This window comes from Aotus nancymaae, unplaced genomic scaffold (genome assembly GCF_030222135.1).
Source record: "Aotus nancymaae isolate 86718 unplaced genomic scaffold, 86718_ANA_hifiasm-v0.15.2.pri h1tg000049l, whole genome shotgun sequence".
Taxonomy (NCBI): domain Eukaryota; kingdom Metazoa; phylum Chordata; class Mammalia; order Primates; family Aotidae; genus Aotus; species Aotus nancymaae.
In genome coordinates, this window is record NW_026988463.1 from 3,257,859 (window position 1) to 3,284,827 (window position 26,969).

General features: G+C 44.2%; 2 protein-coding genes across 13 annotated transcripts; one reads left to right on the top strand and one right to left on the bottom strand.

Annotated features, from left to right (window-relative positions):
- Positions 1 to 4,548: 4,548 nt before the first annotated feature.
- Positions 4,549 to 11,126, bottom strand: TIGD7 (tigger transposable element derived 7). 4 transcript variants are annotated; one of them, XM_012441715.3, is made up of 3 exons: positions 11,007 to 11,074; positions 10,476 to 10,636; positions 4,549 to 7,741 (listed from the first exon to the last, which is right to left on the bottom strand). In XM_012441715.3, exon 3 carries the CDS (start codon positions 6,331 to 6,333, stop codon positions 4,684 to 4,686), a length of 1,650 nt encoding a protein of 549 aa, XP_012297138.1. In that variant the 5' UTR covers positions 6,334 to 7,741; positions 10,476 to 10,636; positions 11,007 to 11,074; the 3' UTR covers positions 4,549 to 4,683. The 4 variants fall into 4 exon arrangements, with proteins under 4 accessions (XP_012297138.1, XP_012297137.1, XP_012297139.1 ...); XM_012441714.3 differs by lacking the exon at positions 11,007 to 11,074 and adding an exon at positions 10,905 to 10,992; XM_012441716.3 differs by lacking the exon at positions 10,476 to 10,636 and having other exon boundaries at positions 10,905 to 11,126.
- Positions 11,127 to 11,193: 67 nt separating this feature from the next.
- ZNF75A (zinc finger protein 75A) lies at positions 11,194 to 26,611 on the top strand. Of its 9 annotated transcripts, XM_012441718.3 has the most exons (8): positions 11,243 to 11,329; positions 12,401 to 12,508; positions 13,992 to 14,512; positions 17,128 to 17,323; positions 18,033 to 18,124; positions 18,400 to 18,526; positions 22,422 to 22,532; positions 22,710 to 26,611. In XM_012441718.3, exons 3-8 carry the CDS (start codon positions 14,108 to 14,110, stop codon positions 23,387 to 23,389), a joined length of 1,611 nt encoding a protein of 536 aa, XP_012297141.1. In that variant the 5' UTR covers positions 11,243 to 11,329; positions 12,401 to 12,508; positions 13,992 to 14,107; the 3' UTR covers positions 23,390 to 26,611. The 9 variants fall into 9 exon arrangements, with proteins under 9 accessions (XP_012297142.1, XP_012297148.1, XP_012297141.1 ...); XM_012441719.2 differs by lacking the exon at positions 12,401 to 12,508 and having other exon boundaries at positions 11,194 to 11,329; XM_012441721.3 differs by lacking the exon at positions 11,243 to 11,329 and having other exon boundaries at positions 12,189 to 12,508; positions 22,767 to 26,611.
- Positions 26,612 to 26,969: the final 358 nt, after the last annotated feature.

Consider the following 26,969-nt stretch of genomic DNA (forward strand, 5'->3'; position numbering starts at 1 on the left):
TGATTTGCAGAACCAGAGACTCCTTTCTCAGGCTTGGGCAAAGCAGACGCCTCTGCGGCCCCTGCCACTCGGCCTACTGCTCCGCAGCACCTCACACCCAGCCGGACCCACAAGCCTCCACCCACCGCAGCCCCTGGCCTCGGGGCTGCCGCTCCCCTCAGCGTCGGTTGTGCTCCTGCAGGCGGAGGCGTCCCTGCGCCCGATCTCAGCCTTGCCTTCCCCTCTGGCCGTCCTCCTCCCGCGGCCGTCGCGGGACCTGTGCCCAAACCCCTAGGGCCACGACCACGCCCCCTCCCAAGTTCCCACCCCTCCCTTCCCGCGACCACGCCCTCCCCTCCTGTTCCCTCCCCGATCTCTGGCCGGCCGGCTGGCGCTCTAGGGTGGCTCCGTACGGCACGCACAGCCGCAGGGGTTTCCTCTACCAGACTCAAGGCGGTGGCGCACCTGCACCCACTAAAATCCCCCTGTCGGCCCTCGCGGTCTAGCGGGAGGCGCGGAAGGCCGAGCGACGCGATGGGAGAGCCGCGCTGGGATGCGTGCGAGCGGACGCCGGGAAAGGGACCTTCGCGGGGCCACCCCAGGGGCTGGGCCTTTTTTAAAACGGTGGGAGGCCCACGAAGAGTCTAAAGCCCGAGGCTCCTATTTTTGAGTTTGCTCGCTCTGGTACAGGGTCAGGCAAGAATGGAGACGGGACAGAAAAGGAGGGCAGGGAAACTAAGGCTGCAGCAGTCGTCGAGGCAGAGGGTGAAGGAGGCCTGGACTAGGGCAGGGCAGTGAGGAGTTAAGAGTTCTCGGAGATGAGGGATCCAGGAGGTGGAGCCGTCAAGATTTACGTAGGCCCAGACCCGTCTAAAATCGTATTATGTCCCCCAAGGACACTGGCCTTGACCTATCTTTCCTGCTTTTCTTGGCCTTTTTTTTTTTTTAGATGGAGTTTACCCCTTGCAAGCTAGAGTGCAGTGGCGTGATCTCGGCTCACCGCAACCTCCACCTCCGGGGTTGAAGCAATTCTCCTGCCTCAGCCTCCCGAGTAGCTGGGATTACAGCCGTGCGACACCACACCCAGCTAATTTTTTTTGTATTTTTAGTTGAGACGGGGTTTCGCCGTGTTGATTAGGATGGTCTCAATCTCTTGACCTCGTGATTCGCCCGCCTCGGCCTCCCAAAGTGCAGGGATTACAGGCGTGAGCCACCGCGCCCGGCCTCTTCTTGGCCTCTAAGGCAAGGGTCCAGGGTCCTTGCAGCTTCCCCGGGAGATGCATGCGCACACCGCAGAGACTGAGCCCCTGCTCCCCAACTTTAAAGCCCAGCTTAAAAGTCACACACTGTCCCCTCAGACACCTCGCCTGCTATCCAAGTGCTCTCAAAAGCCCTTCCTATGCTCACTTTGGCTCTGGCCCTTACACATCCCATGTTGCATGTTGGCTTGTTCTCATTCATTTTCTTCGTTATCTCCAACAACATGCATATTGTCTAGTACATGAAACAGTTAACAGGAAGTTTGCAGAATCAATGAGTACTTTTGAAAATTGGGCTGACTCTCGATCACTCTAGGAATTTATTGCCACTAAAAAGAATGATAATGTTTGATGCCAAGACGCAAACTAAAAGGAACTAGAGAGCTGCCCAGAGTCCTCATTGCAGTTCTCCTCCACTTCCACAATCCATCCTGTCCCAGGCTTGGAAGGTCTTTGAAAAGAGGCAAAGCCGGGCGCGGCGGCTCACGCCTATAATCCCAGCATTTTGGGAGGCTAAGGCGGGTGGATCAGGAGGTCAAGAGATCGAGACCATCCTGGTCAACATGGTGAAACTCAGTCTCTACTAAAAATACAAAAAATTAGCTGGGCACGGTGGTGCGTGCCTGTAATCCCAGCTACTCAGGAGGCTGAGGCAGGAGAATTGCCTGAACCCAGGAGGCAGAGGTGGCGGTGAGCCGAGATGGCACCATTGCACTCCAGCCTGGGTAACAAGAGCGAAACTCTGTCTCAAAAAAAAAAAAAAAAGAAAAGAGGCAAAACATCAAGTAAAGAATAATTACTACCCTCGCCCTAACCCAACCCCAGCTTGCAGTCATTCTGGACTAATCTTAACTCAAGGTATTTGATGCTAAAGCTCTCCCATCTTCCACCAGGCTGCAGACTGAATAAACCAAGAAAGCACAAATCAAGCCTAAACTGGATGTAAAAAGGATGCCCAGTGGCAATGCTAATACATTTTTTTCTACAAGCTCTGGGTAATAAAATTAAGGCATTAAAAAAAAAAACTACTGAATATACAAGGTGAAAATACCAGCAATAACTACTAATAAAAAAGGTTCCCACTTAACGCAACAACAAACCTACCTAGGAACAATAAAAAAATATGAGAACTCCATTAGAAGAAAACTGCACTTACAATCTGAATGGAGAAAAATAAAAGGAATGTAAATTCTTCCCAAGTTAATTTTATTTAAATTATGAAGAAATTCCCAGAGGGAGTTGGTGTCTGGAAGAGGCCTGAATAAATTTTATGTTGAAGTTGACTTAGAATAGTAAGAATAGCTTGTATATTTATGAACATGGAAAAGTGGGCATTTGTTTTTTATTGCAACTCACATTCACCAGTAATGAAAATGGCAAGGTACTAGAGCAAGTGTAGACACCAGTAGTACTATATTTAGTCAATCATTTTATACTATAATTGACTAGTATTGACCAGTGCAACAGAATCTGCACCTCAGAAACAGATTCTTGAAGGTACTACATGAGAAAGGAAACATTAAAAGCCAATAAGAACTAATTATCCAAACAAGGCTTATTTGCAAATATCAACTTAAATGCTCACCTGACACCTTGTATTATACTAAATAGGAACAGTCATAAAGACACCATCCTTTCAATTACAAAATTAGCAAAACTGAGCATAACAATATTCAATGCTGGGATTGGTGCATTGGGAGAAGTACTTTCAAACTAACGGCAGGAATGTGAAAGCAATTTAACAGTGTGTATCAAAGTTTTTCTTTTTTTTTTTTTTCAAAGTTTTCCAAAAGTTCATTCTCTTTGGTGTGGTGGCTCATGCCTGTAATCCAAGCACTTTGGAGGCCAAGGAGGGCGGATCACCTGAGGTCAGGAGTTCAAGACCAGCCTGACTAACATGGTGAAACCCCGTCTTTAAAAAAAAACAAAAACAAACAAACCAAAAAACCAAAAGTTCATTCTCTTTAACCTGGTAGTTCAACTGATATGTTACATCTCCTGGTGGAATGTTAAAAAAACATTAAATGTGAGGTCTGTGAAGAGATTTTAATGACATGAGAGAAATTCTCAGAAATAGTGCAGCATGATTAAAAGTCTGAGCTTTGGCATTAAATACAATTTAAGTCTCATCTTTGCTATTTACTAGTTTATGTGACCTTTGTAAAGTTATGTAACCTCTCTAAACGTGTTTCCTTATGTATTTCAAAAGAGCATTAGGCTGGGCCTGGTGGCTGATGCCTGTAATCCCAGCACTTTGGGAGGCTGAGGTGGGTGGATCATTAGCTCAGGAGATCGAGACCATCCTGGCCAACATGCTGAAACCCATCTCTACTAATAATACAAAAATTAGCTGGGCATGGCGGTGTGCACCTGTAGTCCAAGCTACTCAGGAGGCCGAGGCAGGAGAATCACTTGAACCTGGGAGGCGGAGGTAGCACTGAGCCACGATCTCACTACTGCACTCCAGCCTGGGTGACAGAGCGGGACTTCATCTCAGAAAAAAGAAAAGGGCTTTGGGAGGCCGAGGCGGGTGGATCACAAGGTCGAGAGATCGAGACCATCCTGGTCAACATTGTGAAACCCCGTCTCTATTAATACAAAAAAATTAGCTGGGCACGGTGGCGCGTGCCTGTAATCCCAGCTACTCAGGAGGCTGAGGCAGGAGAATTGCCTGAACCCAGGAGGCGGAGGTTGCGGTGAGCCGAGATCACGCCATTGCACTCCAGCCTGGGTACAAGAGCGAAACTCTGTCTCAAAAAAAAAAAAAAAAAAAAAAGAAAAAAGAAAAGGGAAGGCGTTATTATGAAGACTAACACACATATACAATCCTATATACTCAACAAATGCTAACATTATTAATACCGAACCATAAAATATGTTAAGACAATGAGATAAGGTTTTATTTGCAATGTGATCTGCCTATTTAAAAAATGTCTGGTATACATCAAAATGTTGAGAGGATATCACTAGACAATAGAATTGAGTGGTTTTTATCTTATGTATCCCCTATAATCAGCATGTTACTTTCACAGTAAGACGAAAACACTAAATAGGTGGTAACAGAATTAAGAAAGTGTGTCTTACCATTAAATTGAAAACCTAATCTAACGTTATCTTAAATCTAACTAGAACTAGTCAGCACAGTTTCTTTGTTATATGCTATGGTTACAAACTAATGCTTTTCTCAAAGGCATTCCACCTTAGATACCATCTGGGACAATACGTCATTATTCAGATCCTTGTGTAAAATTTTAAAAAATGAATTTATGAAACACAAATTTATTTAAATAAATTTAAAGAAACACAAATGTATTATTTTCAAACTGTAAATTTTATAACCTTTATATAAATTGGCATTTATATACAAAATAATGTCAGTTGCTAAAACATGACAATTCACAGCAGGCCCGTATCATATAATCCCAGAAATCATTAAACACAAAATCTAATGATTAGAACCAGAAGTTGAAGGCCCACTGAAGGAGTCCTTAATACTGTGAAGCCTAGGTTTCAAAAAGCTACCAATTCTAGAATGGATTTTACTCTGAAACTGTTTCTTGACTATTTCTTGTTGCATCTCTTTCAGTGTGAAATGGAATCTCTGAAACTCAGGTGTGGCATCAACAAAGTCAAGAAGGTAGTCCAAACTCTCTCTTACAGCAGATAATTTAAATTCAGCAGTCTGCTTCTCAGCTTCTCCTCCTTTTTGAATAACTTCCTTTGTAATTCCACCATTGGTTTTTAGGAGACAACCCTTTTCTTCATCTCCATTTAACCACACCCTATCATCATCTAGCTTAGTTTCCAACTCCCCACATTTTTCAAGAATTTCTCTATAATCCCCATCTTCTAAGCCTTGAAAATCATATTCAGGTTCCTTTTTATAGAGAAGATTTTCCCATGCATTTGCTATGGTTATTTGTTTTACTTCATCCCAACTTTTTGCCCAGTTAAAAATTGCACTTTTTATATTGTACATTTTAATTTTGGAAACTCCTTTATCTCTTTTGTCTTGCTCATCATCACTTTCTTCAAATATTACAAGACTCTCTTCAAGTTGCTTCCATCTATACAGTCGTTTGCAGCTCAAGATCACACCTTGATTCATTGGTTGAATCAAGGTTGAAGTGCTATCGGGAAAGAACACACATTTTATTCGACCATCCTCACTGGTTAGTGATTCAGAGGAAGGATGAGCTGGGGAACTGTCCAAAATTAACAATGCCCTGACGTCCTCTTCATGAAATCTTAAAACATTAAGTTGAAAATGCCGGACCTCAGGAACAAAGTTTTGAAAAAACCATTCTGAAAACAATTCTCTGGTGAACCAAACATCTCTACTGGGTTTATATATCACAGGCAATGTACTTGTGTCCTCTTTCACACTTTTGGGCAGTTTTGATTTTCCAATAATGATTGACTTTAATTTATGGGTTCCATCTGCATTTGCACACAAAAGGGCAGACAACCTTTCTTTGTTTATTTTCTTCCCTGGTAGGCAGATATCTTTCCTACTTGCCTGAGAATTTTCTGGCATTAACTTCCAAAAGAGGTCAGTTTCATCCCCACTGTATAGCTGAGCTAGACACAGTTTCTCCTCTTTAATCATCATGGACAGTTTCTGTCGAAATGGCTCAACATTTTCAGAAACGGAACTTAGGACTTGTTCCCCACAAACTTTTCGGTTCCCAATTGCATGCCGATTTCGAAATCTAAAAAGCCAACCAGTGCTAGCTTTGAAATCTGTTCGCCCAAAACACTGTGCGAATCTCTCTGCAGCAGCCTGAAGCTCCACACCTCTCACCGGAACACCAGCTGAGCGTTTCTGTTGGTACCACATGTAAACCGCATCATCTACATCACCATATTTGGCTCCAGTTGTCCTCTTTCTCTTCTCAGCCCCTACTAATGGCATATCCTGCTTCAGTACAAAGTCGAGAATTAATTTCTTATTTTTTTTAATGTCATAAAATGTTGACTTACTGATTCCAAATTCATCCATTACACTTTTAAGTGATCGTCCAGCTTCAATTCTACTTAGAACCTTCATTTTCTCCTCCAAATTCAGTGTTGTATATTTCCCTCTCTTATTCATACTGAATTTAACTTGGAACAACCAACAGGAGAAAACAAAGGGAAAAGCCTTACTGAATTGGAAAAAAAAAAAACAAAAACCACCCACTTTTTTAAAAACAAAACTTAGCTCAAAGCCCCAGAAGGCATGGGCATTGTCTTGGAGGATAATGGATTGAAGGAGATAACCGTGATTGAAGAGCTAGTCTAGAGGTAGAGGTCTTATATATCAGAAAGTTTCCAGTGCCAAAGTCCTGTCTGGCTCTTGCTCCTGCAAGCCATGAGTGATCATTTTTCAGAATGCCTACTGCTCCTACTCTCTTTTGACAGATATAGCACCCCTAGTCAGGAATGACAGGAATACCTGCATACTTTTCCTAACTCAATACAGGAAAAGGGACAATATGAAGAGAGGAGGGATTGAGCAAGGTGTGCTCACAAGAAAGGGCGTAGGCGGGATAAGTTTCAATAACAAAATGATGCTTAAGAAAGGAGTTGTGAAAGACGTAAAGGCAATGACAGCATAATCTTGTGTAGCAGAGATGCCATGTGGCTTCTCCCCTTCCAAAAAGACCTGATTTTACCCCACTGCCAGAAAAGAGAATGGTGCTCATAGTGCTTTGTACATAGTGTTCACTGGGCAGCAGTTCATCTACCTGGGTAAGGGCTCCAAGCTACAAGGACCCTGACATTGGGATGTATGGAGAGCTGGAATTTAGGAACAGTTGTACGAAATCTTGCAGTGAAGAAGAAAGCAGTTTCTGTTGTATGTATGAATAAAAGCCAACTTTCATTGCATTCAATATAGTATTGTTAAACACCAAGCTTTAACTTGAGTGGCTCTTGTGTTTGCCAAGGTAATTTATAAGTATGTAAATAATTTATTTGTTAGAGGCACTTTTCCATCCTCAGATCTTCTTTCTTGGGAATATCTGATGTATTCTCAAGTGCTATTTTTCACTGAAACTGTTCTATAGTTGAGATATTATCAAGTTTCAGAATCACAGCAATTCTTAGAGATGAGCCCAAAAGTTTTACAAATATTTCACCAGTTAAAAAACTTTAAAGATCAGTCCTTTCATTTGTTTTCCTAAATTTACATTATAAGTAACATACTTTTCGTATTTGAGACTTTGATTTCTCTTCAGTGTTTTACTTAATTTGAACGAAGAATCAACTTTTCCACAAAAGAAATCTAAAAGGTTTCTCTGCTACTGTTTCTGATCAATTGTTTCTCATAAATCCTTCTGCTGGCCAACTCTTCTGTCCCTCTGTGCCCTCAAATATTCTTTTCGGGTCCTCCTGGTGCTGCCCAAAGCCATTCCAGGTCCTTAGAAATGTCCTAGTCTAGATTAATTTCCTGGTTCTCATTCCAGATACAGAACCTCATGGGAAGAAATAAAAACTGCCACTTTTATCCATTCCAGGTGCTATGAAGAAAGAAAAGAATGTCAGAGAAATAAAGGAAATGACTGGGTATTTCAGTTATTCTTCCTCTTCTTTAGGGCAGAATCTGACTAGCCCAGCCCATTCATTCCCCAACTACATAGAATTCTTTTTTTTTTTTTTCTTTTTTTGAGACAGCATCTTATTCTGTTGCCAGCCTGGAGTGCAGTGGCGTGATCTCAGCTCACTGCGACCTCCACCTCCCGGGTTCAAGCGATTCTCCTGCCTCAGCCTCCAGAGTAGTTGGGACTACAGGTGCGCCACCACCACACTCAGCTAATTTTTTTGTATTTTTAGTAGAGACAGGGTTTCACCATGTTGGCCAGGATGGTCTTGATCTCCTAATCTTGTGATCCGCCCGCCTCAGGCTCCCAAAGTGCTGGGTTTACAAGTGTGAGCCTCCGGCGCCCAGCCAGGATTCTTTTAAGTTGCTCATCTAAGAACCTAGAAGAGTAAGACCACTGGTTTTCCTCTAACACTTATTGCAAGAAATGACAACTATGGGTTATGGAGCACAGAGAAGATTATAAGAGAATATGGTAGTAATTAGAGTGTGGAGCCAATGACAGGCTAAGATCAAGCAACTTTCTAAATGAGGCAGCTATAATTAAGGCAATTAGTAAGTGGTAACTCAGAGATAAATCTGTTTATCTCTCTCACTTGTAAATGGAAAAATAAAAATATTTGCTAGCCAATAGCAGCACCATTAACTTCAGCCAGTCACCTAGCAAAAATATTCAGTCCACTATGACAGTTGTATGGGTGTCTCAGAATTACGTATTTGCTTCCAATGCTTCTCAGTTGTGTACATTTTTTTTTTTTCTTTGAGACGGGGTCTTGCTCTGTCACCCAGGCTGGAGTGCAGTAGCACAATCTCACTGCAACTTCTGCTTCCAGGATTCAAGTGATTCTTGTGCCTCAGCCTCCTGAGTAGCTGGGATTATAGGCATGCACCACCATGGCCAGCTAATTTTTGTATTTCTAGTAGAGACAGGTTTTGCCATGTTGGCCAGGCTGGTCTCAAACTCCTGACCTCAAGTGATCCCCCTGCTTAGGCTTCCCAAAGTGCTGGGATTACAGGTGTGAGCGACTGCACCCAGCCACAGTCATCATTTCCAAAACAGTGCCCAAGCTGGGGGAGGTGAAACCGAAAGGAAAGGCTAAAGTAACATTTGTGGGCTCCAAGGGAAGGATAAGCCACTATGGCAGCAAACCTTCCACAATGAAAATCATCAGTGGCCCTTATTCACTATTCATAATTTGTGCCTTGCTTCCTCTTCTTCTTCCCATGAATCCCTTTTCCACTTTCTTCTCCCTTTAACCAACCCGCTATATTATGAATCAGGCCTGCCAATGATATCCAAGGGCACTGCTTAGCAGTGCTAACAGAACTTCACTTATTCAACTTAATAAATTCTAATGATATATTCAGCATTGGGCGAAGTGATGAGAATCTCAATGCTGAGGGCATTACTGTCCACTGGTTCTGAAGGACTAAGAACAATACTTCTAAATAAATGAAGTCCCAACCTGGCTGAGATTTTAAGGAAAGGAACCTACTTAGACACATATTCAAGTGACTTCAGCAGATGCTCATTATTAAATCGGTTTATCTCTCTCATTTAAAAAGGATCAAGATCTATGCCTAAGAGGAGTTGCACACCATTCCAACCAAAAGCAAAAATAGCACAATGGCCTGTCATCTTCCTTCTCACCTTAAACTTACCTTAGATGAACTGCCCTAGAAAGAAGTTCAGTCAAAAACTCTCGTATGGTGCTCCAGGATTTACTTTCTTTCTTTCTTTTTTTTTTTTTGAGACGGAGTTTCGCTCTTGTTACCCCAGGCTGGAGTGCAATGGGGCGATCTCGGCTCACCGCAACCTCTGCCTCCTGGGTTCAGGCAATTCTCCTGCCTCAGCCTCCTGAGTAGCTGGGATTACAGGCACGCGCCACCATGCCCAGCTAATTTTTTGTATTTTTAGTAGAGACGGGGTTTCACCATGTTGACCAGGATGGTCTCGATCTCTTGACCTCGTGATCCACCCGCCTCGGCCTCCCAAAGTGCTGGGATTACAGGCGTGAGCCACTGCGCCCGGCCAGGATTTACTTTCTTAAATGCAGCCTTTTCATTCCCATTCAAAGGAGTCCAGTGTAAGTTACACATAAACTCATTTTCTAACTTTTAAAACTCTTCCTGTAAATGCAGCCCAACTCAGTAAAAACATACTAAAGATCTCACACTCTAATGTTTCCAGCTTTTAAAGTCTTTACTCTTACCCTTCTCTCTGCCTGGAATGTGCCTCCTTTCCCTGCTGTGGACAAAATCCCTCAAGGTCTTTTATAATTTTCCCCAACCCCAAATCAACTTTGATTTTCTTGGAGTTCTCAGAGCATTCAGTTTATGTTCTATTCTTACATTGTGTTACTGATATTCATGAAATTGCCTCAGTCCTTTCAATAGATTGCTTAAAGACAAAGACGTCTTATTCAACTTTGTAACATTGGCTACACATACACTTAATACATATTCCCTTGTCTGGTATAGGCTGACATTACAAAAACTGATAATTCGGAAATCACTCATATTGGACTTAATAATCCCTCGACAGGTACAGACTGACATTACAAAAACGGACAATTCAGAGATCACCGAACACCCAAAACACTCAGATTCTTAAAACTATGATTCAGTAAATATGTGTGGAATGCCTATCTTACCCAGGTGACTATGTTAGGCGTTGCCTGAGATACAAGATGAAAACAAGGTTCTCATTTTCCAGGGAGGAATATTGGCGTGGAAAAAGCAGAAGATACGACAACAGGAGAGCTATTTCCAGTTAGCAGCCCCTCAACAAATCACTTTTTAGATCTCCGTTTCTCTGTCAAGGAGAGATAGAAAAAAATATTTCACAGGTTCAAATCTACCTCACAAGAAAAAAAAATAGCTGTAAGGAATGCGTCACGAGACCTAGAAAACGGTACAAAACCGTCGGGGGCCGTTGTTTCTGACCTAGCGAGTGGCCCGACCGGGACAAAATGCCTCTTCCTCGAGGAGGCTGCGACGAGCGCAGCGACAGCTCGAGAAGTGCCGGGCGGGCCGCGGGAAGGCCAAGGGCGCGGCGCGCGCAGCTGGGCGGCGACCCTTACCCGGCGAGGCTCCCGGGACCAGACACCGCCCAACAGCCACGCAGAACAGACGCGTCAGCGCGACAGCTTCCCCCATCGGGGACGCGAGACGGCGACAACCACCTGGCGAGCCGGTGCAAGGCCCTCTCTAGGCTTCGGCGGGTCTGCAGCCTCGATGGCATTAACGCTTCCCCGCCTCCGAGGCTGGCAGCAGCTTTTCCGGCGAGGAAGTAGGCCGGGCTCAGACGCCTCAGCCAGGGGGCGGGCCTGCGCGCGCCCTCAGAAAGAGTCACTTCCGCTTCCGGCCGGTGCTCGGCCTCCGCAGCTGGACAGGGCAGTGGGACACCGGCGGTTGCGCTATTCAAATCGGCGGCCTTCCGGGCGGCGGCTTGTGTTTGAGCCTCAGAAAGCGAGGAGCGGCCTCCACTGAAGCCGACCTGCCCGAGGTAACCGAGAAGCGGCTTCCCTTATGGCTTCAGACCTGGAGCCCCTGAAACGCCGGCGGCTGTAGGGAGGCAGCCTTTTTCCGTTGACGGCGGCCGCGGCGCTTACGGACCGCGGGACTGGAGCTTGAGGCGGGGCTACCGTCGGGCTCGGGAAGCTGTTTTCCCGTTTTTCGCAGCCACAGCCCAGAGGCGCGGCCGAAGCCCGCTGGGACACTGCCTGCTTGCCCAGTGCCCACGGGCACGCCTGTCGCAGACATAGGCTGTGGCGAATCCGAATGCTGGCGGGCAGCAGTGCCTGCAGCTGCTGCATGAGACCCTTTCCCGCCTCCGCCTGCTTTTCCTTGTCCGGCGGATGTTATGCGGTTGGTTGAGCCTCGGGGCTAGCAGCTTCTGCTGATGCAGAAACATAGGAAGTGCCTCCGTGCTTCCGGAGCCGGGGTGGGCAGCAAGGAACTGGCCACTTTGAATATCGGTGGCATCCTGGGCAGAATTTCGGTGCCGTTTCTGCTGGCTCACCCCAGGAAAAGTCAGGCTCACGGCTCTCCTCAGCCCCATTTGGAAGTCTAAATGACCTTTGGAGAAATATAAAGTCAGCAGAAGGTTTCACTTTCGTCGTTAACAACTCCCATTTGAGTTAATATTTTGTAAACAAATAGCAACGAAACACAAAGTTTTTGTGTTTTTTTTTTTTTTTTTTTTTTTTTTGAGATGGAGTTTCGCTCTTGTTACCCAGGCTGGAGTGCAATGGCGCGATCTCGGCTCACCGCAACCTCCGCCTCCTGGGTTCAGGCAATTCTCCTGCCTCAGCCTCCTGAGTAGCTGGGATTACAGGCACATGCCACCGTGCCCAGCTATTTTTTTGTATTTTTAGTAGAGACGGGGTTTCACCATGTTGACCAGGATGGTCTCGATCTCTTGACCTCGTGATCCACCCGCCTCGGCCTCCCAAAGTGCTGGGATTACAGGCTTGAGCCACCGCGCCCGGCCAAGTTTTTGTGTTTTTTTAACTACTTGATATTTTGTAAACCACATATCCTTTTTTACAACTTGACATTTTGTAATTTTCTTCAGATCAATTAAGCACGCTCAAAAATTCGTCTAAATCATCTCATCTTTATGTGTCTTGCAAAGAAGAATGCTGAGCATCTTGTTTACTTGGGAGACAGTGTATGAAAATAGGCAATTTTTTTACCTTCCTTGTGTAGTACGCCCCCTTACCCCCCACTTTATCTGGGTTTCAGTTACCTGCTGTCTACTGTTCAAAAAATACTAGATGGAAAACTCCAGAAATAAACAGTTCAGAAGTTTTAAATAACTTTTTTTTTTGAGATGGAGCCTCGCTTTGCTGCCCAGGCTGGAGTGCCATGGTGCGATCTCAGCTCACTACACCATCTGCCTCCAGGGTTCAAGCGATTCTCCTGCCTCAGCCTCCTGAGTAGCTGGGACTGCAGGCCCACACCACCACACCTCGCTGATTTTTGTATTTTTAGTAGAAAAGAGGTTTCACCATGTTGACCAGGCTGTTCTTGAACTCCTGACCTCAGGTGATCCACCCACCTCAGCCTCCCAAAGTGCCGGGATTACAGGTATGAGCCACCACGCCTGGCCAGTTTTAAATAACTCTTATTACAGTGTTTAATTATTGTTAATCTCTTACTGTACCTAATTTATAAATTAAACTTTATCATAGCTATGTAAACATAGGAAAATAGTATAGTGCAGTTAGGTGTTGTCAGTGGTTTTGGGCATTCACTGAATGTACTGAAACCCCCCTTGGATAGAGGGTCCTACTGTATTTTGGTCTCACTGCCTCAGCTCTTTTGTCTGAATTCCTGCAATGGAAAATCTGAAATGTTCTCAAAGGTGTCTTTATTTTTAGTTTTTACGTTAAAGTCTTGCTCTGACACCCAGGCTGGAGTGCAGTGATGAGATCGTGGCTCACTGCACCCTTGAACTCCTGGGCTCAAGCGATTCTCCCACTTCAGCCTCCTGAACTAGGACTACTGATGTGCTCTACCATCCTGGCTTTTGTTTGTTTGTTTGTTTTGTTTTTGTTTTTTATAGAGACAGGGTCTTGCTGTGTTGCTCAGGCTGGTCCGAAACTCCTGGGCTCAAGTGATTCTCCACCTTGGCCTCCGAAAGTGGTGGGAATACAGGTGTGAGCCACTTCACCTGGCTTAAAGTGTTTATAAATTCAAGGCTTCCATTTTCACAAGAGGATAAAGGGTCATAAAAGTTGTACTCCTGTTACTTGAGACAGACTGAGATGATCTGTTAAAATTTAACAGAATCTAAGAATGTTCTTCTAACCTCATTTTCTCCTATTCTTTCCTTATGGAGAAAATGGGATAGTAGGCACACCAGTTAAATCCTTGGAATATCCCAAAACACCTTTCTGCCAGTGGGTGCCAATTTTCTCACCCACCAACCTTTCTTAAAATTTTTTTTTTTTTTTGATAAAAATGACAGTCGTCCACTAGCATTTGTCTTTTTTGTGCTGTGCTTCAGCTGAATAGTAGAAAAGGTGGAAAAAAAAGGGCCTGCTAGTTGATTTTGAAGGGAAAGCAGAACACCTTTTCTGTTCATTTTCCCCTAAGTAGCAAGTGATGAAGTTCACATGACTTTCTTATTGATATGTACTTTTTTTTTTCCCTGTCCTCAGTGCTTTTGGAAGGAAGATCCTTTTACTGCTTTTGTACGAGACTAGACGGGATCTCATTTGTCAAAGGTGGTACCAGTCAGGTGTCTTAACACAGGAACAGAAATTCCTAGAGCAGAATGATGAAGGTAGATCTGAAAGTCGCTGCATACTTGGACCCTCAGATCAGGGCTCTGTGGGAGACCAAGGGGCCCGCAAGAGAGAGCTTCCATCAGAGTACATCTCCTCAAATGGACAGTCTTGATCCTAAGAGCTCTTGCTGGCACTTCCGGAACTTCACCTATGATGAAGCAGCTGGACCCCATGAGGCTGTCAGCAAACTTCAAGAATTATGTCATCTATGGCTGAGGCCAGAGATCCACTCTAAAGAGCAGATACTGGAACTGGTGGTGCTAGAGCAGTTCCTGACTATTCTGCCCAGGGAGACACAGACTCGGATACAGAAGCACCATCCACAGAGGATTGAGGAGGCTGTGGCTCTGGTAGAACACTTGCAGAGGGAATCTGGTCAAACATGGAATGGGGTGAGAAGAAAGATTCCTGTCATGTACAGTGGAATAGGATGAAGGTGGATATAGTAGGGATGGTGGCAGTTAGTTGAGAAATTACATGAATTAGGTCACTGATTTTTTTTAGGACAGTTAAGGTGGGACTTGAAACTACAGGCTTACAGAAAAGTCACTCCCCAGGTTTCATAGATTGTGGCAGAGACTTCCCTGGCCTTAGAGAAAGAGAGTTGCTTTTTGCCCTCTTTGGAGCCAGGATGAATTGAAGGTGATGGGCCTAGTCTGGCTTGGCCAAAGAGACAGAACTTGAGTATTTAGACAGAATAAAAGACAATAAAGAGGGAGACCGGGTACAGTGGCTCATACTAGTAAGCCCAGAACTTTGGGAGGCTGAGATGGGTGGATCACCTGAGGTCAGGAATTCAGGACCAGGTTGGACAGCATGGTGAAACCCCATCTCTACAAAAATAAATAAATTAGCCAGGCGTGATGACTGGTGCCTGTAATCCCAGCTATTCTGGAGGCTGAGGAGGGAGAATCACTTGAATCTGGGAGGCAGAGGTTGCAGTGAGCCAAGATCAAGAACATACCATTGCACTCCAGTCTGGGTGACAGAGCAAGACTCTGTCTCCAAAAAAAAAAAAAAAAAAAAAGAGGGTGCTGGGCACAGTGGCTCACACCTGTAATCCCAGCACTTTGAGAGGCTGAGGCAGGCAGATCCCCTAAGGCCCAGAAGTTTGAGACCAGCCTGGGCAACATGATGAAACCCCATCTCTACAAAAAATATGAATATTAGCCAGGCATGGTGGCACACACCTGTGGTCCCAGTTACTTGGGAGCCTGAGGCAGGAAAATCACCTGAGCCCAAGAGGTCAAGGTTGCAGTGAGCTGAGACGGCACCACTGCACTCCAGGTTGGGTGCCAGAGTGAGACCTTGTCTCCCAAAAAAAAAAAGCAGATCCACAAGAAGGAGAATAGGAAAACAACGACATTTAAAGACAAGGGGAAATTGGCCAGGGTCAGTGGCTCACACCTGTATTTTGAATACTTTGGAGGTTGGGGTGGAAGGATCACTTGAGCCCAGGAGTTTGAGTCCAGCCTGGGCAACAGTGTGACCTCGTCGCTATGGAAAAAAAAAGAAAAATAAGCCAGGCATGGTGGCTTATGCCTCTTGTCCCAGCTTCCCAGGAGGCTGAGGTGAGAGGATTGCTTGAGCCCAGAATTTTGAAGCTGCAGTGACTTATGATTGCAACATTGTACTCTGGCCTGGGCAACAGAGTGAGATCTTGTCCCTTTTAAAAAAAAATCTTTTAGGCTGGGCATGGTGGCTCATGCCTGTAATCCCAGCACTTTGGGAGGCCAAGGCGGGTGGATCATGTGATCAGGAGGAATTCAAGACCAGCCTGACAAACATGGTGAAACCCCGTCTCTACTAAAAATACAAAAATTACCCAAGTGTGGTGCTGTGTCCCTGTAATTCCGGCTACTTAAGAGGCTGAGGCAGGAGAATCACTTGAACCCAGAAGGCGGAGGTTATATTGAGCTGAGATTGCGTCACTGCACTCCAGCCTGGGCAACAGAGTAAGACGCAGTCCCAAAAAAACATGTTTTTAAAAATTAGGAAAAATCCAGCATGGACAACATGGTGAAGTTCTACAAAAAATACAAAAATTAGCCTGGCGTGGTGGTGTGTGCCTGTAGTCTTATCTACTTGGGAGGCTGAGGTGGGAGGATCACCTGAGCCTAGAAAGGTTGAGACTGCAGTGAGCCATAATTGCACCACTGTATCCCAGCCTGGATGACAGAGCGAGACCTTGTCTCAAAAAAAAAAAAAAAAAAAGGAAAAATCATTGGACAACTAGGGGAAGACTGCAAAGAAAAGGAAAAATAGGAAAAAGGGAAACAAATTTGGAAAAATCCCAACAGAATGGCCAAGGAGAAGAAATGCACTGAGGGGTGATGACCTCCCTACAGTAGATGAAAGCCTCTACTACCTTCCTTTAATGGTTGTTCCTTGGCTCTGCTGACAAGTAGGGAGCCAGGGTATGCCCCTGGTAGGTGGTGACACATCTGCTGACCTCAGGTTTGCTGGGAAGAATACAGGGCAGGACCTATGTTTGGTGTCAAAATCATTTGGAGGTAGGTTGGAGCCTCTCTCTTGCCCCTTTTCTCCATTCTGTCCCATTTTCTGAAAACCTTCCCTGGCTATAGGGATAATCAGGCTGAAAGGAAAAGTTTTAAATTCATTTCTTTAATTTTTAGAGAAAACTAGAAGTTAGAAAACCACAACTGTGGTACTGAAGTCAAGAGAAAAGGCCTGACAAGGCAGCATTAGAATGAGTGGCCTGCCCAACCCTGCCAGTGGCCTGACCTGGACCGTATACAGTGGAGTAGAAGCAGCTATGTTCCAGGGCTGTCAGGCACCACAGCTTGTTTCCTTTTACCCTAATTTTCTCAGATTTGTGGATAGTTACTTGTGGAACATTGTTGGCCCAATATCTCTTTAAGCCTTTTTGTCATTTCCTTTTGTGTCTTATACTTCCCACGATGTGGGCTGTACACCTGTTGCTCTGCCTCCACCCCCACAAACCAAAAGTAAGTTGTGTGGTAACAAGGATGGGAATTATTTCTAGGTTGCAGTCCCTGAGCTGCGAAAGGAGGTAGTGCTCTTGGGAGAAACAGCAGAGGCCTCAAGTTTGAGGCTGAAGCCAGAGGAGTCCCAACCAGTAGGCGTATCCCAAGATGAAGCATTTTGGAAGACATACCAGGATCTGCAAGAACAGCTGAGCAGGAATACTCATAAAGAGACTGAGCCTGTATATGAGAGGGGTAAGGAGCTTCTTGATAATTTGCTTCTGGGAGCTGTGATAATAGTTTATTCAGCCAAAATGTCATGGTCATTTTTTGAATACCTTGCTCTGGATTTGTAAAACCAGCCTTGATAGCAACTATGATGTTCTTGCAGACAGCAGTAGAAATACCAACTGTGGACGTAAGTGGGGGTTGGCCTAGGGAACAGAAATATCTAAACCACAGAACTCTTGGTAATAACATCGAGAACTCTGTTCCTTAGAAAAGTGGAGAGAAAGGAAAGAAATGTAGTGGGAAGGCATGGGGGCCACCTTATCCTCATAAAATACAGAAAGAATTGGGATCAGATGGGCTGTTAGTGGCAGAATGTGAAAACAATGTGTACCAGGAAAAACATAACAAAAGACAAAACACTTCATCTCCTACCATACACTGGAGTCCCTGAGTACTTCATTTAAGATACCTTTAATTTTTGCCTCAGAAAAATATGAGAGAAAAAAGGGTTTTTCCTTTTATTTCTGTCATAAAAACTGAGGAAACAGTTAACTGGGGAATTGGTTCTAGGAGCTGGTAGATAATTCATTCTTATTTATGAAGAGGCCGCTTCAGGCATCACACACACCACACGTGTCCCATTTGTACTTAAAAAGTCAGGATCGGTATTTTAGAAACGAGCTTGGGATGTTCATAGATAAAAGAGATTTCCTCTGGCTCTTCCCCCTCACAGCTGTGCCTACTCAACAGATTCTAACCTTTCCTGAGCAGACAAACACCAAAGATTGGACAGTGGCACCTGAGCACGTCTTGCCTGAGTCCCAGGTGAGCTGTGCTTTCCAGCTGTTTAGGGCTACCTTTCTCTGCTATGCACAATTCAGGCTGCCCAGGAGGAGCTCAGAGATGTGTTAGCCCTGGGTGTTCTCCTCTGGGCAAAACTCCCAGACTGTGGGCTCCTTTTTTTTCTGCCTTCTCACTTAAAAAAAATTGTGTTCTGTTAATTCCTTTAGCGGCTGGCCTACCATGCAGTTCATAGCCAGGTGGTTGGGCTGCTTCTAAACAGTGACAGGGTCTGAGCTGAAGTCCATTCTCTTCTTTAGAGCTTGTTGACATTTGAAGAAGTGGCCATGTATTTTTCCCAGGAAGAATGGGAGTTATTGGATCCCACTCAGAAGGCCCTCTACAATGATGTAATGCAGGAAAACTATGAGACTGTCATCTCTCTAGGTAAAGATTTTCCCTTTCCTTTATGTAGTTGAGTATTCTTGGCTTGCTGAGAATGAATCCCAGTGAGTGGGGGGTCTCACTGTTCCAGGAGCTGGTTGATTCTCAACTAGATGGTGTAGGGGAGGGTGTAGGTGTGTGTATGCAGATCACCTGGGGAACTTTTTCCAAATGCACATCGTGATTGCTTATCCTATATGAAGTTCTTAATCCCTTCGCTCTCTCATCCACCAAACTTTCTCTTCAATGTCTTCCTTATCTCAATAAGGGGCACAACCATTATCCAGTTGCTTAAGGCAAACAAAGTAACAGTCATCCTTTACCCTCATGTTGCCATCATACCCCACTGTTAATTCATTAGCGTTTTCTTGGCTCCACTTTGGCATATCCTGACTCCAGCCATGTCTCAGCTTTTCACATTGTTAGCATCCTGGTGTAAGCCAATGTCAACTTGAACCAGGCCTACATTAGTAGCTTTCTAACAGGTGCCCCTGCATCTCCTCGTGCCCTCCCACAGTCTGTTTGCTACACAGAAGCTAGATTGATCTTTTAAAAACCTAATCAAATCATGATATTTCCTTGCTCCAAAAGCCTGTGGTCACTTACATTTAGGGGAAAAAAAAAAAGGTTTCATCTTACCAGGACTCCAGGACACTCCACAGTCTGGTTCCTGTTCACCTGCCTGCCCTCATCTGCTCCTCAGGCCTTTGCTCAGTCCTCACCATCCACTTAGCTGGTCTCCTTGCTGTTACTTGAATTTGTCGAGTTCATTTTTACCCTCCTGTTTTCTTTTATTTGGCACACTGGGGTCCTTGAGTACTTCATTTTCATTTCAAACGGAGTATTTTTTCTGTGTTTTGCTAAACTCAGAACAATTTAAATCATGCCAGGGGGGAAAAAACCACGTATATATCCTTTTAGTAACTTTACTTAGGAAAACTGAAGTTAATCATCTGGGGAACCAGTTCTAGGGGCTGGTAGACACTTGGTTCTAATTTACAAAGAGAAGGCCATTTTTGGTTACCGTATACACTTTTAAGAAGGTGTGCTCTCTTTCCAGAAAAAATCCAGATCTTCTATATTTTAGAAATGAGCTAAGGATGTTCATAGGCAGAAAGAAATGGCCTCTGGCTCTTTTCCACCCACAGCTGTGCCTGCTCAACAGATTTTAGTCTTTCCTGAGCAGACAAACACTGAAGACTGGACAGTGGTACCGGAGCTCCTCTTGCCGCAGTCCCAGGTCAGCTGTGCTTTCCAGCAGTGTAGGCCTACCTGAGCATGACCTTATCTGCCTTTCCCTGCTGCCCAAGACCCACACTGCCCAGCATGTGCCCTGAGGCATGTTAGCCTCAGAGGTTCTACCCTGGACAATTAGGCTTGGCCCAGAGGGAACTGGGTTCTTCCCAGGCTGTTTGCTGATCCTTTGGCTCCTTTTTTTCTGCCTTCTCCTCTTTGTTTTTTCAAATCATGTTCTGTTAATTCCTTTAGTGGCTGGCTTACCATGCACTTCATAGCCAGTTAGGCTGCTTCTGCAGTAACAGGTTTAGAGTTGAAGTCCATTGTCTTCTTTAGAGCTTCTTGACTTTTGAAGAAGTGGCCATATATTTTTCCCAGGAAGAATGGGAGTTACTGGATTACACTTAGAAGGCCCTCTACAATGATGTGATGCAGGAAAACTATGAGACTGTCCTCTCTCTAGGTAAAGATTCTGCCTTCTTTTTGTGTAGAAGTTGAGTAATCTGTTCTCAGCTTACTGAGAATGAACCCCTGTGAGAGGGTCTCACTGTTCTAGGAGCTGGTTGATTCTCAACTAGATGGTGTAGGGGAGGATGTAGGTAGTGTATCCAGATCACCTGGGGAGCTTTTTCCAAATGTACATGCTCATTCATTATCCTACACGGAGCATCCCTACCCTCTCCCTTTCCCCAAGTCTTCTCCATGTTCTTCCCATCTCAGTAAGGGGCACCACCATTATCCAGTTGCTCAGGGCTAACAAAGTACTGTCATCTTTTACCCTGATCTTGCCATCATACCCCACTGTTAATTCATTAGCATGTTTTCTTAGCTCTAGTTTGACATATCCTGACTCCAACCATCTTTCAGCCCCTTGCACTGCTAGCATCCTGATCTAAGCCAGTGTCCTCTTGAAGCAGGTCTGTCAGTAGCTTTCTAACAGGTGCCCCTGTTGTCCTCCCACACCTGGGAATCACCTGGGACTGAGGCGAGAGGAGCTCAGGTGCCTGTTACCTGTGTAGAAAACAGAAGCCAGATTATCTTTTGAAAACCTAATCAGATCATTGCATTTCCTTGCTTCAGAAGCCTGTGGATGCTTCTTAAAATATTTGGAAAAAAATCCAAACTTCTTACCAAGGCCTCAGGACCCTCCATGGTCTGGTTTCTACGAACATCTCTGCCCATGTGTCTTGCTACTGGTGCCCTTGTGCGCTTAGTCCTCTTTAGCCACACTGGTCACCTTTCTGTTACTTGAACTCACCAGGCTCATATCTGCTTTTCCTTTGCCTTGCAAAGGAAAGCCCTTTTTGACCATGTGGCAAAACTCACTTTTAGGTTTCTTCTCAAGTATTACTTTCTCAAAGGGGTGTCCCACAGAACCTTATCTATTTTTTTTCTTTCTTTTTTTTTTTTTTAAGAGACGGGGTTTCACCATGTTGGCCAGGCTGATCTCGAACTCCTGACCTCAAGTGATCTACCCACCTTGGCCTCCCAAAGTGCTGGGATTACAGGAGTGAGCCACTGAGCCTGGCAGACCCTTATCTAAAATAGCTTCACAGGAGCAGAATCTTAAATACTCTTTTACCATGATTTAGTTTTCTTTAACACATTTATCACTCCCTGACATTATTTTGTTTATTGATTGTGTCATCCCTCTACTATAATGTAAGCTCCATGAAATCAGGGGTCTTCTTTACTTCTGTATCCCTAGCCCTCAAGCAGTGCCTGATGAACCATAGCCACTCAATACATGTTTATTGAATTAACGAGTGACAGAGGTTCATACCTGGAAATCCAAAATTAGAGAAATTTCACTAAGTGGTTTTGGTCTATTTCCTCTACCTGCATGTGAACCAGTAATCTATAGGAATGGTAGAAATCTATTCTAGTTCAGGGCCTGTGGCTAAAGAATAAAGGCTAAATAAAAAGTAACTGTAATTATAATAGCCATAATTTGTGCTTATGATACCCAAGCCAGCATCCTTCACATTGGCTCTGCTATAACTGCTCTTACTCAGGCTGAGTCCTAGAGAGTTAATAAGACCAGCTTATATTCCCTGCAACTTCTGGAGCTTGGTTCCCTCTTGGTTGGATATCGGGCATTGATGGCAAAAGAGGGAGAATATGCGGGCTGGGCGCGGTGGCTCACACCTGTAAGCCCAGCACTTTGGAAGGCCGAAGCGGGTGGATAACGAGGTCAAGAGGTCTAGACCATCCTGGCCAGTATAGTGAAACCCCGACTCTACTAAAAGTACAAAAATTAGCTGGGCATGGTGGCATGCACCTGTAGTTCCAGCTACTCAGGAGGCTGAGGTAGAAGAATTGCTTGAACCTGGGAGGCAGAGGTTACAGTGAGCCGAGTTCATACCACTTCATTCCGGCCTGGTGACAGAACAAAACTCTGTCTCAAAAAAAAAAAAGGAGAACATGTATTGGATTCCTATTCCCTATATCCTTTTCATTGATCCATCTTCAGTTTATTTCTTAGTTTCTGCTTTGCCTATCTACCTATAGGTACAGGGTAGTATAGACATGATACTGGATGTTTAACTATTTGGAGTAACAATTTGTAAAATGTCTTTGGTCATCCTGAAATACTCTGGGATTAATGGACCAGTTCACTGTTAAGTTACTTGTCCTTGACCTCATTTTGTCCATTTCACAGCATTATTCGTGCTTCCCAAACCTAAAGTGATCTCCTGTCTAGAGCAAGGGGAAGAACCATGGGTTCAAGTATCCCAGGAGTTTAAGGATAGTGCCAGAGGATCTTCCACAGGTAAATACACCATGGGAAGAGGAGGAATGTGCCTTGATAATTAACTTTTGGAAGAGCTTAACATTTTAGGATTCTGTTCCTTTTTTTTTTTTTTCAATTGATCATTGAATTTTTCTTTATATTCCTGTGATTTTCTTGTTCTGGGACACAGATGGGTGATTATGTTTATTCCAACAGGGTTAAAGCTCAAAAATGACACTGAAAATCATCAGCCTATATCTCTTTCTGACTTAGAAATACAAGCACCAGGAGACATCATATCAAAAAAGGCCAAAGTGAAAGTTCCCCAGAAAATAGCAGGCAAAGAAAATCATGTTGATATGCACAGAGTAGGGAAATGGCACCAAGATTTTCCAGTGAAGAAAAGAAAAAAACTTTCAACCTGGAAACAAGAGCTACTGAAACTTATGGATCTTCACAAGAAAGATCGTGCAAGAGAGAAGCCTTTTAAATGTCAGGAATGTGGAAAAACCTTCAGAGTTAGCTCTGACCTTATTAAGCACCAAAGAATTCACACTGAAGAGAAACCCTATAAATGTCAACAGTGTGATAAAAGGTTTAGATGGAGTTCAGATCTTAATAAGCACTTAACAACACACCAAGGAATCAAGCCATATAAATGTTCATGGTGTGGGAAAAGCTTCAGTCAAAATACAAATCTACATACACACCAAAGAACTCATACTGGAGAAAAGCCCTTCACATGTCATGAATGTGGAAAAAAATTCAGTCAGAACTCCCACCTTATTAAACACCGGAGAACCCACACGGGTGAGCAGCCATATACTTGTAGCATATGCAGGAGAAACTTCAGCAGGCGGTCAAGCCTTCTTAGACACCAGAAACTCCACCTGTGAAGAGAAGCTTGTCCGGTGCCCTCATTCTGAAGATATTTGCCAAATGGAGCTTGACACTAAAGTTTATGGAAAACAAAATAACAAACTTTGAAAAATTTTACATCAGAAAATGTGGGGGGATAAACATATGTTTCACAGAAAAGAATGAAGATTTCCTCTGCAGCCAATCAGTACTCTTCTGTGGTCACAGAAGTAAACATTGTTGGTTTTGCATTGATCTCTCCAGTCATTCTTGAACATATCCAATAGAAATGTTTGCAGCATGGTCTTCCAAAAAGAATGGTAACATGCATGTTTAATTGTATACCATTTTCTTCATGGTAGGAAGCTTACTAATTTCAATAGTCTCATGAGGCAGAAATAAATTATAATGTAAAGTGTTCCAAGAACCAAATTGGATTTTCTTTCGTCATTGGACACTGTTCACAAAATTCAACGTCATTTGAGTTCCTTCTTGAACTTTTTGGCAACTTCTGCTCTTGGATCCTGTTATCACAGTTTTTATTGTGATGAAATCTTGTTAACTTCACCACTAGGGAATCTCCAGATGAACTAATAATGCGTTATCTTATGCCTCCCATTGGTGGTGTTTGGAAAAATAGAAAACATCTCTAATGGGATCATGGGGAAACAAGTTGGAATTTGTAGCCATGGAATATATATTAGATGTAAAGAAGAATTATCTGCATTAAAAGAAACTAGACTTGTTACATCCCTGCCTTGCAATGTCAATAGGATGATAAAGCAGCTATAAAAATTAGTACTTGCCCAAGGCCTGAAAGAAAATTAGTGGGAGTTAAGGATCAACTTCTCAGGGTTTTGTTTGTTTACTTTTTAATTTGGCTTTTTTTGTTATTATTAAGAGACTGTTTGTTTGGGAGTTGGAGTGTGTTTGCTGCAGGCAGGATTCTATGGCTCATTTGGCATAGAGACTGGACTTCTAGTCAGCGGCAGACGGTTCCCTACATAAAGGATTTGGGAACTGGTGCTGAGTGTTGGGTGAGGATGGGCAAATCCACATCTATGTTGTTTTGTCCTACACTGTAAGCTCTACCTGTCTTTGTTCTTTCCAGCACAGCATTTAACAGCAGCCTCAGGTGATACATTTGATGGATTGTCAAAAGTCCTGTATAGCCTGTGGATTTTCTTACAACTTGCTTGTTTAACTACAGCAGTGACTCAGGTGTGTTTCTGTTAGAGCTTTTAGGTATATCAGGAAAGAGGTTAAAGAACTGATGTCTTCCAAACCTCTTATTTTGTAAGTGAGGAAGTTAAGGCTCAAAAAAGTACAGGGACTTGCTCAGAGGTACAGGGCCTTATTGCTAGAGAGTCTGTTGACTGTTATTTAGCTTCATCAATCAGATATGAAGGCAAAAGTAGCAAGACAAATTTATTATGCTATCCCTGCACAACCAGCCTGGATGACATATCTATTTCCAGCTTATAACATACTTCTATTGGCCAGGCACAGTGGCTCATGCCTGTAATCCCAGCACTTTGGGAGGCTGAGGCGGGCAGATCACGAGGTCAGGAGTTTGAGATCACCCTGACCACAAGGTCAGGAGTTCGAGACCAGCCTGACCCCGTCTCGGCTGCACGTGATGGCTCATGCCTGTAATCCCAGGACTTTGGGAGGCTGAGGCGGGTGGATCACGAGGTCAGTGGATCGAGACCATCCTGGCTAACACGGTGAAACCCTGTCTATACTAAAAATACAAAAAATTAGCCAGGCATGGTGGCATGTGCCTGTAGTCCCAGCTATGCGAGAGGCTGAGGCAGGAGAAGCAGGAGAATCGCTTGAACCCAGGAGGCGGAGGTTTCAGTGAGCCGAGATCGCACCACTGCACTCCAGCCTTGGTGACAGCAAGAGTCTGTCTCAGAAGCAAAAGAAAAACTTTTATGTTTTTTGGTTGGTGACTGGAATAAGTCTCCATTTTCTTAAGTAGAGACAACACTCAATTTCAGGTTGTTCTGGGGATTTGCTGGATTGATGAAAGTAAAGCATCCAAAACAGACTGGCCCGTAGTAGATGCACATTTCATGTGTGTTTATGCTCCTTTCCCCTCCTCCCTGGTGATAGATTGGGCTGACTGACTGCACTAAAGAAGCGGATGCATTTGTGGCTATCACAGCTCCATTTAGGAGCTGAGCAACTGTGGTTGTGGTGATGCTAAGTTGATTTGATTCTTGGCTTCAGTGCTTTATGAAGTAAGTCACAGGAGCCATCTGAGCTATTGGTCTGGAACTAACAGCAGCAATTTTATTTTGTTTTCTGAAATGAATTATACTAAGTATTATTTTTTTTTTCTGGAAATGGAGGTTTGCTCTTGTCACCACAGCTGGAGTCCAGTGGCACCATCTCGATTCACTGCATCCTCCACTTCCCAGATTCAAGCAATTCTCCTGCCTCAGCCTCCCAAGTAGCTGGGATTACAGGTGTGTGCCACCATGCTCAGCTAATTTTTGTATTATTGGTAGATAGGGGGTTTCACCCTGTTGGCCATGCTGGTCTTGAATTCCTGACCTCAGGTGATCCACCCACCTCAGCCTCCCAAAGTGCTGGGAGCGTGAGCCACTGCGCCTGGCTAATAGAAATATAGGCTAATAATAATTAGCCTATGCTAATTATTCTTAAGTACAGCCACCTCTGAAGCTCTGGTCTGCCTGGCTCTTCCCCAGCACCTTCTTAACCTTAAACCTCCAGGATTCTGTTTCTTCTCCCAGATCATATGTGGCTTTCTTCCTGGCACTACATTTATTCATACCATTCAATTTAATGAAGGCCTATGATCTGCCAGGCACTGTCCTATACTCTCAGGACAAAGGAGTGGCCAAAAGACAAAATTTCATCCCCTCATAGAACTTGGATTCTAGTAAACAGTAAAAATAATGCTTTTGCTTTCCTGCTCCTTGCACTAAGACGGGGTTATGAGATAGTTTTGATCAGTGAGTTGTGAGCAGAAACAGCCTCACTTCTGGTTGAAGCTTTTTTTTAATTTATTTTTTTTGCTGGTGCAAGACCAGTGCTCTCCTGCCTTAATCATGAAACCAGTGCTCTCCTTTCCTGCCTTAATCATGGAACCACATACAGAGAGAGGAGCCATGAAATCAAAGCAGTTCAGAACGCTGAGCCACTGCATGGAGGGCAACTATTCCCAAGAGTCTCTAGACTGATAATGGACTTTGTGAGAAGAAGAAATAAACATTTGTTCTGTTAAACAACTGATGGTGCCGTGTGTTTTAGTAGCATAACGTGGCCTGTCTTTTAATAGAGCTTAGAAGAGGGCAGTTGAGGAATGGCTATTCTGCTGGAGCTCTGGAACCTTGCCCTTTTCATTCCACCTAGCCTTTGGCCTTCAGAAGCAATCTGGCTTTCTGGGGATGCTCAGCTGAGCTAAAAAAAACACTAATGGGACCACTTAGCTCCCAAGACTGTAGATGATAGGGAAGAAAGACATTACTATCTGGGACAAATCTTATGGGAGGTCAGTTCACGGGGACAAGGCAACCCTCCCTCCCACTCCCACTCGTGCCTTATTCTACTTTCCTTGTTCTTTGTCTCCCTGCATGTTGCCTCATG